At 37.3% G+C, this 16,995-nt stretch overlaps 1 protein-coding gene across 1 annotated transcript in view; it reads right to left on the reverse strand.

Annotated features, from left to right (window-relative positions):
• Window positions 1-16,995, reverse strand: part of ADGRV1 (adhesion G protein-coupled receptor V1) — a 425,471-nt gene that overhangs the window by 321,887 nt on the left and 86,589 nt on the right. Inside the window, exons 28-34 of the mRNA XM_081133843.1 lie at window positions 13,317-13,926; window positions 10,010-10,225; window positions 8,510-8,725; window positions 7,557-7,801; window positions 6,154-6,335; window positions 4,547-5,358; window positions 1,907-2,116 (exon numbers count right to left, since the gene is read on the reverse strand). Of these exons, the coding sequence (XP_080989969.1) occupies window positions 1,907-2,116; window positions 4,547-5,358; window positions 6,154-6,335; window positions 7,557-7,801; window positions 8,510-8,725; window positions 10,010-10,225; window positions 13,317-13,926 (2,491 nt within the window). The remainder of the gene's footprint in view (window positions 1-1,906; window positions 2,117-4,546; window positions 5,359-6,153; window positions 6,336-7,556; window positions 7,802-8,509; window positions 8,726-10,009; window positions 10,226-13,316; window positions 13,927-16,995) is intronic.

Raw genomic sequence — 16,995 nt, forward strand, 5'->3', positions numbered from 1 at the left:
AGATACCTGCTTCCCTTCCCAGGCTCCCCGTTACAACGCCTCCCCGGTTAGTCTGAGACATGCTGATTACTTCTGAGAACTAATGAAAACACACTCTTATCGTGGTCTCTTCCCATCTCTTTGGCAGAACCTTCTCTCTCTCCTCTCAGATCTTTTCCTTTCCTACCACCTTAGCCTGGTTTCCATATGTCTCCATCCTTGACAACCTGCTTTTCTTTCTCTACCCATAAAGCTTTTCTTAATATTTCTGATTTCAACTATTACCTCTAAATATCCAATTCCCATTTGTAACCTAGATAGAGCCAGGTTCCCTCACCAGTTCCCTTCTCTCACATAGACATTTTTACTCAACTTCATTATTCTTCCAACATGAACCACTTGAAATATTTACCCAAATTTTCTACATTATCAAGTTCTGCAGCAGATTTAAGTTGAAGCAAAACCAAGTCTCTTCTCACAAACTTCCCTATAGAATGGCCTCTGCATTCAGGTAACACTGGCTTTAAGCTCCACCATGAATAACTGTGCTAGTTAGTCTCCCTAAAGTTCTGTTTCTTTATATGAAAATGTGTATACCATTATGCCTATTATTACAATTAAGTGAAATAATGGATGTGAAATGTCTGGCACACAGAAAACACTCAATAAATGTTATTTTTGTTGTCATCATTATTAAGATTAACTTCTACAGGGACTTGCTACTTTCATTATGTTACAAATAATTTTTTGATGATCTGTCTTTAGATTGAATTTGTGGCTATTGGTTGATCACTCTCACTCACTATTGCTCTAACATAATATTCTAGGCCATTAATAAAAAGAAAGAGTGTTGAGAAATGGCTAAAGCATTTGCATTGATAAGTTTAACCTGCAAGTTGGGAGTATATGAAAGGTAATACACACTAAAATGCATTTAGTTTCCAGCAACACAACTAACTAGCCGTATGACCTTGTCAGGTCACTCTATCACTATGTCTCAGTTTTCTCATCTGTAAAATAGAAGTCCATATGCACAATCAATATCCTTTCCATTTCTTATCTTTGTGAGGTACAATTCTTTTTATTTCTAAATACAAAGTACAGTGAAACACAGATTGTAAGTACCAGTTTTATCTCAAACAGGCTTGTTCAAAGACCCAAAACACTGCTATAATCTTTTAAACAAAACAATAACCTATACAGGGTGGGGTAAAAGTAGGTTTACAGTTGTTCTTCTGGAAAATAATACAATTAATAAATAATAATATAGGAATAAACTCTGTTTCGCAAACTCAAAACTGTAAACCTACGTTTGCCCCACCCTGTGTATGCAACACCTTACATGTAATGTAAAATATTAAGTAAGAATTCAAAAAAGTTGTTTAAGAAGAAAGTGGACATTTTATAATTTTTTCTAGTTTGGCACTCTGTTCATAAAATTTATGAACAAAATATAAAATCCAGGCTAAAATACTCACCGACTACAAACCACTACTTGTGAAACAGGGAGCCAATGTTTCACAGTTTAATATGAGCAGCTACCATTGAGCACATATACACTTGCCAGGACCTATGCTAAGCACTTTGCATTTATTAGCTCACTTAATCCTCACAAAAAAACCAATGAAGTAAGTAGTATTTGTCATCATTTAAGAGATGAGAAAGCTGATCATCCAGGTTTGACTAACTTCCTTAAAATCACACCAGTGAAGAGTGGCAGGCTAGAACACAATACCAATCTCAAGGCTTTTAAGTGTAAACAGTTCACTGTATAGCCCTCTCCCAAATTAGTTCCATGCACATTAGCACACACAACCCTACAAAATAATGAAAAGATAAAAAATACGTCAGAAACTTTAAAAGACTAAACAAAAACTGACACCCATGGAAAAGAGAATGAATGTGCTCAACAAAAAAAGGAACCCACCTTCATGACCTATGACAGACCTGGAAGCTGTCTGAAAGCTAACAATTCCTGCCACGTTGTCATTGGCCAGAATGTTCACTCTGACAGTGTCGGAGCTGGGCAAAATCCTGCTTCCACCCTCAGTGTACACCAAACTCACTATGATGGTCTCATCATCCTCTGGCTCGGAATCATCCAAAATGGTTAAAATAACAATCTTTTTGGTTTCACCTAGAAAAAACATTAATGAAATAGAAAGCAAAGTAACAAAATCACCATCACAAAGAATCCACAAAGGCTCAGTATTACTTCAATTTTAAAATAGTTCAATATCATGAGCAATATCAGTGCCACTATAAGCAAATGTTGCATGTTTATATCTTTTCACATATAAAACACTGTAAAATTTTGCTAGTATGGGCAGATTTGTGGAGATGGGCATTTTGAATTATGAAACACCAAAGGGTAGGGTTATTTCAAAGAATCATGGTTTTATTCCTGGTCTTTAGCTTACAACACTGGCCTAGTTAGGGAAAGAGCTTCTGAAGCACCTTCCACTTAGAAACAGCTCCCTCTAGGAGAATGGAATCTCATTCTCATTCTGGCATTATTGTGAATAATTTTCATCCGGTACTCAAGCCAATACCTCCTGAAAGAAACGCTTAGGAACAGTGGTCAAAAATGGGAAATATATGGCAAATTCTGAGCAAACCAGCCTGAATGAGATGAGCCTTTGTGTAACTAGATGAGATGACAGCCTCAAATACCAGTTTCCAGGATGCAGGCAATGAAGGAAGGATGCAGAAGAGGAATTCAAAGGATGAATGACAGCAACAGGGGCCAATCAACCTACTTTGCAATTTGGCCTAGAACCCCAGTAGTACATAGGGCACCCACTACTGAACACCCCTAAACCCAACAATGTTTTGCTCTTCAGCCTATTGTGTCTCCATCTAATTCTTTGCCACTTTCTGCTAAGACGATGAAAGGGTGAGAAGATAAAAGGCATGCAAAGGAGAAAGGGGTATGAATGTATGGTCTGTCTCTCATGACCCTGGTGCATTTTTTCAATTCACAGCGTCAAAACTGCCTTTAAAGACCATATATTATTTAAGAATCTAGGTTAGCTATATAGTCCATTCCATGTGATGCTGAAGTTACAATGAAAAGTAATACTAATTTGTATAATGCTATTACTTTATGTGATAACCTGGTAGTTACTAAAGCCACTGGAACATCCAACTTTAAATTTTCATCTTCACTCCCTCCTCATTAAATGTTCATTATTTCCTTTGAAATAAGGAGAAAAGTTACCAATTACCAACCTGTGCGCCTCCCGCTGCATAAGTCATGTCATATTCCATTATTCTAAAAATCATTTACTAGAAAAAGCTCTTAGAGAAATGTTTTATACTATTTTAAAAATTTACTGTAAAACACATGCTGATTAGGTATTTCAAAAAGTATATGACATATGTATCATGACCCACAATTACTGTTTCCAAAAAAAGTTTAAGCAAAAGTTAAACAATAAAAGGTGCAACAAACTGTTCTAAGATAGGTCATTGTGAATGTTGCTTTCCTTCATTTTTCTGTATATAGTGAGGTTATTATGAGTACACATCACTTTTTCAATCAGAACAACACTATGTTAAAAAACTATGGAATCTATAATTAACCAAATCAGTATTTAAACAAGATCTCAGTAAAAATACCTTTCCCCCACACAAAGAAAACTATTTTAAACATATAAACTTTCCAAATTTTAAAATATTAGATGATTTCACCAGCTTTGAAAAAGAATCAGTGAATCTGATCCCAATTCTAGTTTTTTAGCTAAGTTACCTACAGTTATATTGTTCATAAAAATTTACAATAGTGATCCCATCTAAGTCTAAGAGCAATATCAAGCTGACCTGTCACTTGGCCTAATTATAAATGAAGTCACCAAACTTTGTATTATTTATACCTATAAATTATTTTCACTAAAGATTTATCCAGATTTGTTTAATGCATATTAAAAAGCTTCCCAGTTAGCCTGGCTGGGCGTGGCTCAGCAGTTGAGCATTGACCTGACGAGATTGCGGTTCGATTCCCGGTCAGGGCACACGCCCGGGTTGCGGGCTCAATTCCCAGTCCGAGGCATGCAGGAGGCAGCCGATCAATGACGACTCTCATAATTGATGCTTCTATTTCTCTCTCCCTCTCTCTTCATCTCCCTGAAATCAATAAAGATATATATATTTTTTAAAAAGCTTCCCAGTTAATACTTGTTTCTCATTTTTAGCTACTAATACTCCTTAGCGACATGTTTGGTTGTAGATACATGGCTCATTCTTATAACTCCCCTTACAAAATTAGAGCTTTCCTTAGACTTGCCTCTTTGCTTACTTATCTGTATCACATATAAAGGAATAAAATTCACACATCCCCTAAAACCCTTCTTTGTTTAATAAATTAAAGGATACATATGTAGGGCCATGTCAGCCTATATATGTCATGTCAACCATTAACTAACTTCTATTTTTTCAAAACCGTACTGCACTTTTACATATTAGCAAGGATGTACACAATAAATAAGAACTCTTATGAAAATTATCATAAAAATTGAATGATAGCTTTATTAGCATGAACTACAGTCTACTTTGAAGCATCACTCACCTTCAGCAAAAGTCAGAATGTCTCCAGCACCTATAAAATCTAAGCCTTCAGTAGCAGTTCCACCAACAACACGCCATTCGACAGTCACCTGACCTAAGCTGCCCCCTGTCCTGTGGATCATCAGCTCCACTGTGGTTTGGAGCTGCTCCTGAACTTCGACGTATAAGCCATCTTCTGAGGTATTGGGACTAATACTGTAGATCACAAACACTCCAAAGGCGTCGCCATTTAATGCTATGACAACTGTAGAAGTATTTGGCTGCCCTATGGTTGGCTGGTTTTCAAAACTGGCTGTGATGTTGATGAGCTGAACTTCAACAAGAGAAATCAGGAAACTCTCATCCATTTCGGGGATATCATCCACAAGAATAGAAACGGTGAGATTCGCAAATTCATCACCTTCCAGCATTATGGCCCATTGCCTTGTCACAGGCTCGTAGTCACTGCCAGCCACAGCCTGACCACTAAAAAGAGATGCTACCCTGGTCGCGTTTTTCCTGTAGGTCCAGAAGTCTGAGTGATTAACAGTTGGACTGACCCACGATGTCATCCAAAAACACTGGGGGCCCTCAGAAGCACTGAAAAATGAAAATGCTGAACACGCGTGTTCTTTGAGACACAAAGTGGCACAAGTGTGCTGGGGATCCCCCACTGAGGAGACATTCACCCAAGTTCTCCAAAGTGGGTCAGGCACCCCCTGAATTGGCGATTCATAGTAGGACAGTAAATCTTGACCTTCTTCTACTGCAAGAGCCACCACATCAATATCAGAAGTACTGTAGAACAGCAAGAGCTGGCCAAAGCGCCCTCCGCTACAATGTGGAGTGACAAAAGACAGGTTAAGCACTCAAAGCAGTCTGTGGTTACATATAGAGAAGAGAACTACTAATTGCAGTTTTCACTTTTTATGTGTATAATGTACTTGTACAAACACAACCATGTTTCTTATTACATTTGTCTTTCGATGTTTTATTTTCTCATGTAAGGAAATCTTGCTAGTTTTCAATCAAACAATACTTTATTTTTATCAAGCTATGAAAATATCTTGCAAGGTATTTAAATCATATCCACTTTAAAATTATCAAACAGAAATAGAAAATTAATTTTCATTGCTAGATTTCATTGAAATAAAGTAATAATGATAATGGCATGAGTACATTTTGGGGAAATATTATTTGCCATAAGGTCCCTAAACCATGTATTTTCTACTTCTAAAGGAACTCAGTGATCTGTAAGCTGTCTCACAAAAAAAAAAAAAAAAAAAAAGGCAGGAAAAATAGAACCTGAAAATTAACCACTTCAGCATATGAATGTTCTTTGATCTAGAAGCTAATCGTATTTAAGTTCTAACTGAAACAAGTCACAGATTAAAGCAACAAATTTCTTGTGTTAGAAAGTCCCATGAACTATAATCCATTTCACTAATAATAGGTTTGATAAATATAATGAGCTCTTTAAATTATTAGGCACAAATCATTTAACAAATTATAATAATTTACATTATATAAAAACCATCAAATCTAAATTATTTAATTGTTCAAGAGGTCCTTTCCCACCACCCCACAATTCTCATGACACCCACAGATGCAAGTAGCCATCTCATATACCTTCTCCTGACAGTTATGTTAGCACAGGAACTTCTCTCCAGAGGCTCTTGAACACGATAAACCGACTGAACAAAGGCTACTGTACCATAAGGATTATCATTGGCAGGAATAATAATATTTGCCACTCGATCTAACCCAATAGTACCTCCACCAGAGGCAGCAGTTAGTTGCACTTGGACAACCTAAAAATACAGTGAAAACTTCCTTAACAGAATCCCAGTTCTGAAATTAGAATAAGAATGATGCAGGGGGGAAAAAAATTAAACACATTCATACAAGTACAAGAACAAAATGAAATGTAATATAAAGGGACTCAAAACAACTCTCCCGTTGCATTTATAAACCCAACATGTAACAGAATAATCCATCATGAACCTTTAATAATAGGCCATGATTATACATTTAAAAATAGGCTTAGTTCCTTAATATTCAGTTATATAATCTTGTGAATCAATTTTGAGATCCCTAGTTATATTTACCTCTTCAATAATATACATTTATGTCCTATATCTTTTTTTATTTAGGGAAAATATTGCATATGTTTTATAAAGTTAATCTATTATGCTTTATTTTCCACATTCTCTTAAATGCAAATTCTCTGACAAAATTTAAAAGGAAAAAACATCATATCATAATTTCATTTAAATTTAGAGAGAAAGAAAGAGAAATGTTTTACAGGTATTAACTAGTATCTAACATTTTAGGCATGAATATAATTAGCATTCAAATGAAATTTTATAAAGTTCGTTTCTATGAAAATTTGATACTGTTAAAGAATAAATGCTGTTAAACGCAATTTATAAGATTTAGGCTTTAATAATACTTGAATTTTATACAATAAAATTATCCTCAGCTAATATACGTTAATGATGAATCAACTTTCCCACTGAGACTATTTTTATTTGCTATCTTGCTAATTCATCATGAAAAATAAATATCAGGCAGCTCTATCTAGCATGTATTTGTCACATAATAAATTGTCAAAATTGTTGAAAAATAAATGGATTAATGAGTGGAAAAAAATCAAAATCTAATTTAAAACTGACCCACCTTGAAGCCAAAAGGGAGTACAGATATAAACAAATTAAGAGTTTATATAAAACAATGTAGCAAAAATTATGATATATATATTTAATCAATTAACCAAAATGTTGAAAACTATACTTGTATGAAAAAAAAAAAAAAGTACACTAGTAAACTGGTATGTGTACAAGACCTGTTTCTAGAGCATCCTTGTTTTGTTATCTGTAAGAATCACTTTCACACTAGCATATTTAGAACATTCTTGTGGAAATAATTAATCTGACATTCTCTATAAATGTCACAATAACAGCCAGCTGTTTTAGTCACTATAAGACAAGGCATGAGTTATAGCGTCATTCTATACTAGCCATTCCTCTCACCTCTTCAATCTCCGGAACGTCGTCAGCCAGGACCTCTAACAACAAGGTTTGAATGGTTTCCCCAGGGGCAAAGGTCACATTACCTGAGACAACTCGCAGGTCGCCAGTAGCAAGCTGTCCATTAATGGTGGCAACCCACTGAACAGTAACATTGCCGAGTGTCCCAGAATTTCGAATTATTGGCAGGTTTACCTTCACTGAGTTAAACTCAGGTTCCTCTACAATAAGTTTAGTAATCTGAAAACCTGAAGGGCAGAACAGAGTTATTTTCACATACAAAATGAAACTAAGTCAACACAGAGCTAACCAATTGCCGTCCTATAAACCTTTTCCTCCCTTAAGCAATCTAAGTAGCTAAAACCCATAAAACCAGAGTAACATGCTGTGATACAAAGTGGTCAGGTCTGGCAAAATTTCCAAATTACTTTCATTATGATAGAAGCAGAAAGCACAAATCCAGATGCCCACAGGCATCAGGCATATATCAGTGGTGCATGACGTGGTCTAGTGAGTTCTGTGGCTACCTGCACTGCGCAGGCCTGTTCCAAAGGGACAGTTGCTATATGACTCCCATGACTGATGCTATGCAGGAGAGGGGGGCTCAATGTTGCCAGATTTTCCTACTTAACAAGAAAGCCCAGATATCCAAGGTTTTGTGTAAATTCCTGTAAATTAAATTACTTTTTTAAAAAGAATTGTCTAAGATTCACAAAACGCATCTAAAAGCCAAATAGGATTAAAAGCCTAAAAGATTATGACTTCCATATTTATGTAAGAGGTTGATTTTTTTTAATAACCACTAACCACTGCCAGTGAGTGTACAAGATGCTGTACATATCAGTTATCACAGGTTAAAAAGAAAACATGATCAAATCAATCCTGCGTCTCTAAAAATAAAGAAATGTATGATCTATGCAGACAAGTAAAAGAGAGATGCAAACTAATCTGGTTACCAAATAATCCATAGGGGTCATCAGAGGCCTCAATAATAATGATCGCCTCTGTTAACGCCCCTAGTTTGGCTCCTCCTGTTGTTTCATTCAGCAGTTGCACAAGAAAAGACTCTTCCAGCTCAGGGTAAATGTCATTAATGATATATATTGGCACAGCTTTACTGGTTTCCCCTTCTAGCAAGACCACATCCGATGAAGCTATACTATAATCTTCACCTACAGAGACAAAAAAGCAAAATGCTGAGATGTATTCCCTTATATGCTAGGGAAATATTATGATGTATCAAAGTTTACGGCTATACTTGGAAAGACTTTCTTGAGAATATTTACTACACTTATTCTAAACAAGAAGATTTTACCTATCTTGCTAAAAAAAATGAGTTGGTATCACAAAACAATGAAAAAGACTTCCTAAGGATGTTCGAGTTCATTAGTTCATTTTTAGGAAGAAGTATACATAATTTGTTCTGCTTGCCATATACATACATAGATATAGACATAGAGTCATTCATTACCACAAGATAGTCCCTTATCTACAATAGAAAAATATGTACAATACTTTTAAAACAACAAAACTAGAGTTCTAATCTCACTGGGGAGATAAATTATACTGTTACACTGGTATGGGCATGTCAGCATCATCAATGTTATAGCTGGAAACTATGGACCTTTCTACAAAGCTGCTACTATGTAACTGCCCAGAGTGGCTTTATTTCTGGTCCAACAGTGGTTGGGGAAAGGAGAAAGGCTTCCTATGGAGCCTGAGGGCAAATTTCCCAGAGCACACAGAGACACCATGTAGGGACTACGTGAGCCTGGTTTAACATCTTTTTAAGCAAGTCTCATATCCAGATAATTTATTTGAAAGATCAAGCCTGTTATCCCATCCATTCACACTCATGAGTGCATACTAGAAAGATTCAAATTTAATTGCTCTTAGGGAAATCTCCCTCTAGGTGATGTAACTGCCCCACCAGGGGAGGCTGTCTCCTAATGTTTGCATTTGGCAATGAAATCGTTTTGCTTATATATAAAATAGTTCATGCTAACCATTGTCTCTTCCATGTTCTTCATAAATAAGTAACCAAGCAAGGTAAAACGGTCAAGAAAAAAAACTATTGCCAAGTACAGCAATCATATGGCTGCACATTTTATTCTGCATTCCTAGGTACCATTTATATGTGTCCCTTTCAAAAAACTAAAAGGTACACAGAGAGAAAGCCTCACCATGCTTTCCTTAGTTTACTTTTCATTGGTTTGTGCACATTTTGGTCATCAAAGCTTCTAAATTCATATACACTTCCCCAACAGTTTTCACAAATTCTACAAAATCAGTGTCATAAATATATGATAAAAGCTCTGGATTTTTTCCGTTTAAAAGATGTAAGAGTATTATTTTCTGGCTGATTTTTCTAACTACATCTTTGACTATAGCTTTGTTAATCAAGGATAAAATTTCCCTCTAAAACACTTCACTGCTCTTTAGATGTCTTTTCTCACCAGCTATTGCAGTTATTGGCACAGCTTTAAACTTCACAGAAACATCTGCAAATGCTCCTCCTGTTCTAGTCACATTGATAATGGGTCCAACATGATTTTCTGCCACTCGAACAACTGGAGCTGAGAGCTGAAGAATTCCAAAGGCATCATCATTGGCAATAATAATTAGATGAGCAATAGTTTCTACCTTGGGCCCAAGGCGTGGAGAATTTGGAACTGAAAGAGAAAATCAAATATATCAAAATTCTAAGAACTAGCCAAATGTCATTAAGCCTCAGCAAGATTCCATCAGCCAAATGGGATCATCATTTAATGTTTTCTATTATTTGTATCAAAAAATTATTGATTACTATGTACCAGCACTAATCTAGACACTGGAGATACAAAAATAAACTAAACAGAAAGTCCCTACCCTTACAGTTTTATATTCTGTTGAGATTTTTATTATAGAATCCTTAGCAAAGAAATAGTGAACCTACAGGGGTATTGGAAATTTGTCAAAAGGCAAAAAAGGATTAGAGTATAATAAATCAGCACTCTGCCTAATATTACAAGAGATAATGATGAAACCTGCAGAATTATGATCTCCTAATTAGCTAGCAGCATGCCATAAAAATTTTTAAAAATAGCATTTCAGTTACAAAATTGAATAGGAAAGCAATTTGCTCCTTGCCCTCAAAGACCAGTTGCAGCAAATCATCATTCTCTAATTAAATTACTGCCTCTTGCCTACAACTGTCCTCCCTCACAAACCTGTCCCTCCTTGGTACCTCTTAGTTAAGTCACTCAGCTATCTCATCTACAAAGGGAGTGTCAATGCTACCTCAATGCTGCTATAAAAGAGCATGTGCAATAATTTTAAGATTCTCTTCTTACTTTCCACTGATTTTTAAGAGAGCAAAGCTTATTTTGAAGGCATTTAGGACCTTCCAAAGACTCCCCCTCATTTATTTTCCAGGTTCAATTCCAACCAGAACCCTTGTCAAAACAATATAAAAAGTGAACTATTAACCTGAATAAAATATCAAGAATTTTATTGGAAGTAAAGAATTTTGAGTTCATATTTACTTTTTTTTTTTTGTATTCTTTCTAGAGTTCATATTTAGAATATCTCTAACAATGGTGGTATTTGGAAATATGTGGTAATGGAAAAAGTCAACGTTTTCAGACAATTAAACCTAAAAACAAGTAATAACATTATTTAATTTCAACCATATAGGCCCAGATCATGCTAAATTATATCATAAAGTCACAACTATAAATCACTATAGTATAATTAAATTCAACCAAATTAGAAAAGAATGGCAGTGACAGAGAGTTGTAGCAGCAGATGACATTTTTTTGAGTCTGCACTATTTGCCCGGCCTTGCTCTAAGCACTTTTCTTATATCAAGTCATTTAATTCCCATGCCATCTCCATGTGGTCAGTAATATTGTCCACAGTTTACAAAGATGCATGCTGAGGAAGTTGCCTAAGTTATTGTACTAGTACCTGGCAGGCACAGTCAAAAGCCATTCTGTTGGGACTTGCTAATCTCTTACATACAATTCCTCTGCTGAAAGTTGATGACACACAGAGTAACAGAGACCCTACCAGGTTCTACATAGAGTCTGCCTATTAAAATCTGAATCAGTGTCACACAGATTTGCACTTAATTACTCTTTAATTATTTTACATTATGGCTTATGCCAAACTGGACTGCCCCAAGTATGCCACATGGTTCCAGGGACATATCTAGCATGAAATACATGTCATTTGTTTCTCCCATCCCACAGCACATTGATATGCTACATATACCACGTTAGTATTAATTGTTCACATGTACTGAATGCTTACCATGTGCCAGACACTGTATTAATTTTCACATGTTATCATATTTAAGTCCTACAATATTTCTGTATTATACATAAGGAAACTGGGGCTAAAAATTATTCCAAGTTTATTACTATAAATTGGAACATAAGTTATCTGACTCTAATACCCACAGCTCCAAGTCACTGGTATATGTGATAATCCCTCCAAATTTCATTTCTATCTCACTCAAAAACCGCATTCCTTGAAAACCAGGCTGTATTATATAATTCTTACTTAATAAGGCTAATTATTGGATTTCATTTCAATTTATTTACTATTTTAACTCATTCTAGATCTTGCTGAGAAAAAAAGGATGATGTATTGTGTGACAATTTTAACCTTGACTATTACCTAAAACTTTAATGTTAGCAGGTATCCTACCAATTTCCTTCTATAACCCTGAACTACAATTACTGACATTGTAGACAAGAATGTTGCTTACTATACCAATATGTCCATCCAGGTGTACAGTAAGGTCAAGAAATTTACTCATAAGAAACTGTATCTCTGTAGCAGAACATGGTCAACATGAGACCTTGGAATCTTATTCTTTGGACTACACAATTCCAGTTCCCTTAAAAACGTTTTGCTTGTTTTCATATAAACACTGCCCTAAAACATAATAAATTGGTCTTAAATTAATATAGTAATCTTTCTTCCTCTACTTGTTCCCTCATTCCAGGAAAACTAGATTCTTCTCACCTCTCTAAAGTTTTCTGTCCACTTAGGAAGATGTGACTAACGAACAAGCTGTAACGCAGTAATTGCTTTCAGTTCCACTAGCTCAAGCCCAGCCCTCTACCTATAGCACTCCACTCTCTCTACAGAGCCACTGAGCCACAACAACCCCAGGGAGAGCGGCTTATACTTTCTAAGAGAAGCTGCTGTACCAGATCCTCTGCCCAACGTGGGTCACTCCTAACCCCTCATTCTTATCCCCAACCAGAGTCTTCTCAACTCTCCCAATGAACCACACATTTACAGGACGTCTTAGTGCTCCACGGTCCTGTCGCCTGGCCCTCATGCTGTTGCCAGATCCACAAACTCTCTGCCAATACAAAGAGCCTCTGCTGCTTAAGAAATCTTCCAGAGTGGATCAAGGTGGGAGGCTCAGGCTCTTGCTACCAGGACTGTCCCTGGAATCCCCAGATTGATTTTGCAATGTTTTGGAAGCTACCATATATAGTGCAATAGTAGTAGAGGTCAGTTATACTGGATTACATGACACTTCTAAAAATTTAGTCTTGGAATATAACAGATTTTTAAGACAGGATTCCATGTTTTCAAGTGTCCCACTTCCATTTATTTATCTTATAGGTAAATTTTTATAACATGATGCTTTCAAATTTAGAACTTAGTTTTTATAGAATTTTCTACTATATCAAATTCTCAATTTATTGTTTTAGAATTCTTACTTCTAATAATAATAACTACACACTAATGGTTACTTACTTGGGCGCTTCTGTACTTTCTCTATTAAAGTAGCATTGAGCAGTTCAACAAACACAGACTCTGACCTTTCTGGTTCATCATCATCCAAAATTGAAATCGTTATTGTGGCCTCACTCTGATTGGCTCTGAAAAGCACAAATCCAGAAGCTGGTATATAGTCCCTTCCTTGAGCTGCTCTGGCTAAATTAGGTGGGAAATAAGGTGGTTTTTCCATATCATCCAGTGTTGCATATGTGACTATGACTTTTCCCAGGAGGCCTTTTAACCTCATTATTGACAATGTGATGTTCTGAGTTGCTTCCTCGACTTCAATAGGTCTGTTTTTCTCAGAAAAGATGAAGACCCCATAAGGATCATCACTAGCCAAAACTATTAATGTGGCATTAGTATGAACTCCCAAAGATCCACTGGAGACACTGAGGATTGATACAGAGAATGCCTTATCCAGTTCTGGATCTTCATCCGGCAATATTTCCACTGTGATGTTGGCACTTTTTTGCCCAATTTCAAACGTGATGTTGCCAGAGGTGAAGGCGAGATCGCCATCAGGATCAGAGTCTATGCTCCAAAGCAAAGTCACTTGAGACAGAGCTCCATGACTTCTCACAATCTATAAAATATTGAATATTAACATGTATTAGAAGAAGCATTAAAACTACTGACTTAGAGGTTTGTAAATACAGAATGATAGCAGAATATTAAATTTTTAGTTTATTTTATATAAGCTGTTCTCAAAAATATGATTCTTGAAGGCAGGCACCATAAGTAACCATTTTTGAAGACTCTCAGAGAGTTCTACTTAAGTGATTGTTGCATGAGACAATATATTGATTGAACATTTTTAGCTTGTAACTAAACTATAGCTGTATTTTTCTGCAATTAAAATATATATAATACAGAAAATGTAATAGAAATGTATTATATTTAAACACATTCATTGAAATTTTTACATTTACTATAGAGAAGCTTCATTGTAAATAACAGATGAGTTATTTTTTTAATGAAAAGTTAGCCATAGCCCAGTGGCGTGGCTCAGCAGTTGAGCATCGACCTATGATCCGGGGATTGCGGTTTGATTCCCGGTCAAGGCACATGCCTGGGTTGCGGGCTTGATCCCCAGTGCGGGGCATATAGGAGGCAGCCGATCAATGACTCTCTTATCATTGATGTTTCTATCTCTCTCTCCCTCTCCCTTCCTCTCTCTGAAATCAATAAAGATATTTTTTTTAAAAGTTAGCCGTAAAACTTTTTTTTTAATCTTCACTAGAGAATATTTTTTTCCATTGATTTTTCAGAGAGAGTGGAAGGGAGGGAGGGGGAGAAAGTGAGAAAGAGAGAGAGAGAAACATCAATGTGATAGAGACACATCAACTGGTCGCCTCCCACACTTGCCCTGACCACTGACCATCAGGGGTGGGGATCAAACCTACAACCCAGGTACAGTCTCTTGGAGGGTAATAAAACCCTCGACTCTTCAGTGTGCGGGCCGACACTCTAACCACTGAGCTACGCCAGCCAGGGCCATAAAACTCATTTTTAAAAACAAGTTATATTTCCTTTATCTTCAATATAATATGAAAAACAAACTCACCAAAAAACACATTTGACCCAAGTTTTCATAAAATACATCTAAGAAGGAAGAAATTGCCTTTTTGTCAATGTTAAGAAGAAAAGCTTTAAAAAATGCTCCAAAAAAGTTCCAACTAAAAGTAATTTTTATTTATATTTAAAATATAATGGTCTCAGGAAGCTGAGCAAGCTTCTAGCTCCTCTGAGTTATTGAACAATAGAAAACTACTTAATTCCTACTAGAAAAATGCAGAGTAGACACATACATACACACATATACACTATATAGAGCTGTTGTTATTATTGCTGTCCACAAATGTTTTGGATTTTTTCCTTCTGGGAGAGAGATAAGACAGGATCATACTTCTTGATCTGTTAACATTAGCATGGTCAAGTGATTTGCTTTGACCAAGGACATGTAAGTAGACATGCTGTGAATCACTGCCAGAAAGCTGAGAGCTCCAATATGTAGTTCTCCACACCCACACCTCCCCTTCTTAAAGACAGAAGCACCTGTTGAGATGTAGTCTCTGTAACCCTCAGTCCCTATGTTCCCTGACAGGGGACCTGGCCCTAGCAGGTCTGCCTAGGGCCAGCCAGTGGTGTGTGGGTTCTTGATTTCCTGTAGGAAAGATTCCACAGCATAAGTCCAGGTGACTTTAAGGGTACATTTATTAAATGTACCCTTAAATGGGGACAGTTAAACAAGGAAGGGCTTAGCATAGAAGAAGCAACAGGAGAGCCCAGGCTGGGCTGCCTTGGTTCTCTAAAAATGCCACAGGAAACAAATGAGCTAAGGCGTGCGGGAAAGGGGCTGCCTTCGCTTACAGGGAAGTCAGAGAAAATGGGGCCTTGGAGACAGGTTCAGGGGGTTAGCCCCCAAGGGGTTAGCTGCCACTGCCCATTGCTCCCCTGGTTGCAAGTCTTGTAGGGTCCCTTGGAGTTTAGGTCCCTTAGAATTTAGGAGATTCTTGTCTGTGATGGAAGAAGACGGAGAAGGGTAAGGCCCAGGCATGCTCCCCAGAGGGAGAGCACAGGCTGGGTCCTTTGTCTTGAGGGGTTTTATTTCTCTCTAACAGGCAGGAATCTTAGCGGAGGTCTTAGGGGAGTGTTTCAGCAGAATATTCATCAGTTTTCCCGGTGTGCCCTTTCAGGGTCCTGGCCTCCACTGATTGGTCAGCACTAGGGCAGGATGTCATTAGGCATTGCACCTTGTCCTGGCCTGGCCACCAGGTTTTGCTGCTTTTCTTGGCCTGGAGCTGAAACACAATTGAGGCCTAGCTGTTATCTCTAGGGACGTGACCTTTTGTATTTGGCTGTAAATTGCTCAGCCAATTTGTTCAGCTAAATGTCTCAGTTTCCCTATTCCACTTGTCCTGGTTTACTGGCCTTTTTCACCTAAATGATTGACGATTGCCAATTTAAATTGGACACATACATGAGTGACAAACAAAACTTTGCGGTAGTGAACTACTGAGATTTAGGAAAAGTTTGTTACCACAGCCTATCTGAATTAATCCAAAAATCTATGTGATCCTGTTATTGGAGAAATGCATGGATAGTCTTTCTCCATTGCTAATAGGAGCAGGATTATTGGGGTGCCGCTGGAATAAGCAATTCCAGAGGCCCCCATGGGAGGATAAGATGTGGCTGAAAGCTTTATTTGTGTGGAATTACATCCTTGGGTTTCCAAAGTCCCATTTCCCTTAATCCAGTTCTAGAAGAAGTGCAGCTGAGGATTCAGCAGAGCTAGAAGCAAAGCCAGTGTCCACAGTTTCCATTCCGTGGTGGAGCTGGGTCAGGTTTAGCATCAGGCTAGTTGCAGTCCATTAGTCCACTGTGTGTGGGGTCCACATGGCTATGGACCATGTGGGTAAATGCAGGAGTGTGAGAGTCCCACAGGCCAGGAGTCAAGTACAAGCAAGAAAGCAAACTCCTTTGTTTCGGTGCTTCAGTATCTCAGATCTTCCCGGGACTGCAGTGGCAGTGCCTACTCTGGCTAACAACCTGTGTCCAGGTATGACTGACACACCTTCCCTATGGCACCTAGATTTTACTGGGCGTATGTCTATTCTTCCCCTGTCCAGTCCCTTCCCCCCATGCCGGTAGC

Source organism: Miniopterus schreibersii (genome assembly GCF_964146895.1).
Source record: "Miniopterus schreibersii genome assembly, chromosome: 3".
NCBI lineage: Eukaryota > Metazoa > Chordata > Mammalia > Chiroptera > Miniopteridae > Miniopterus > Miniopterus schreibersii.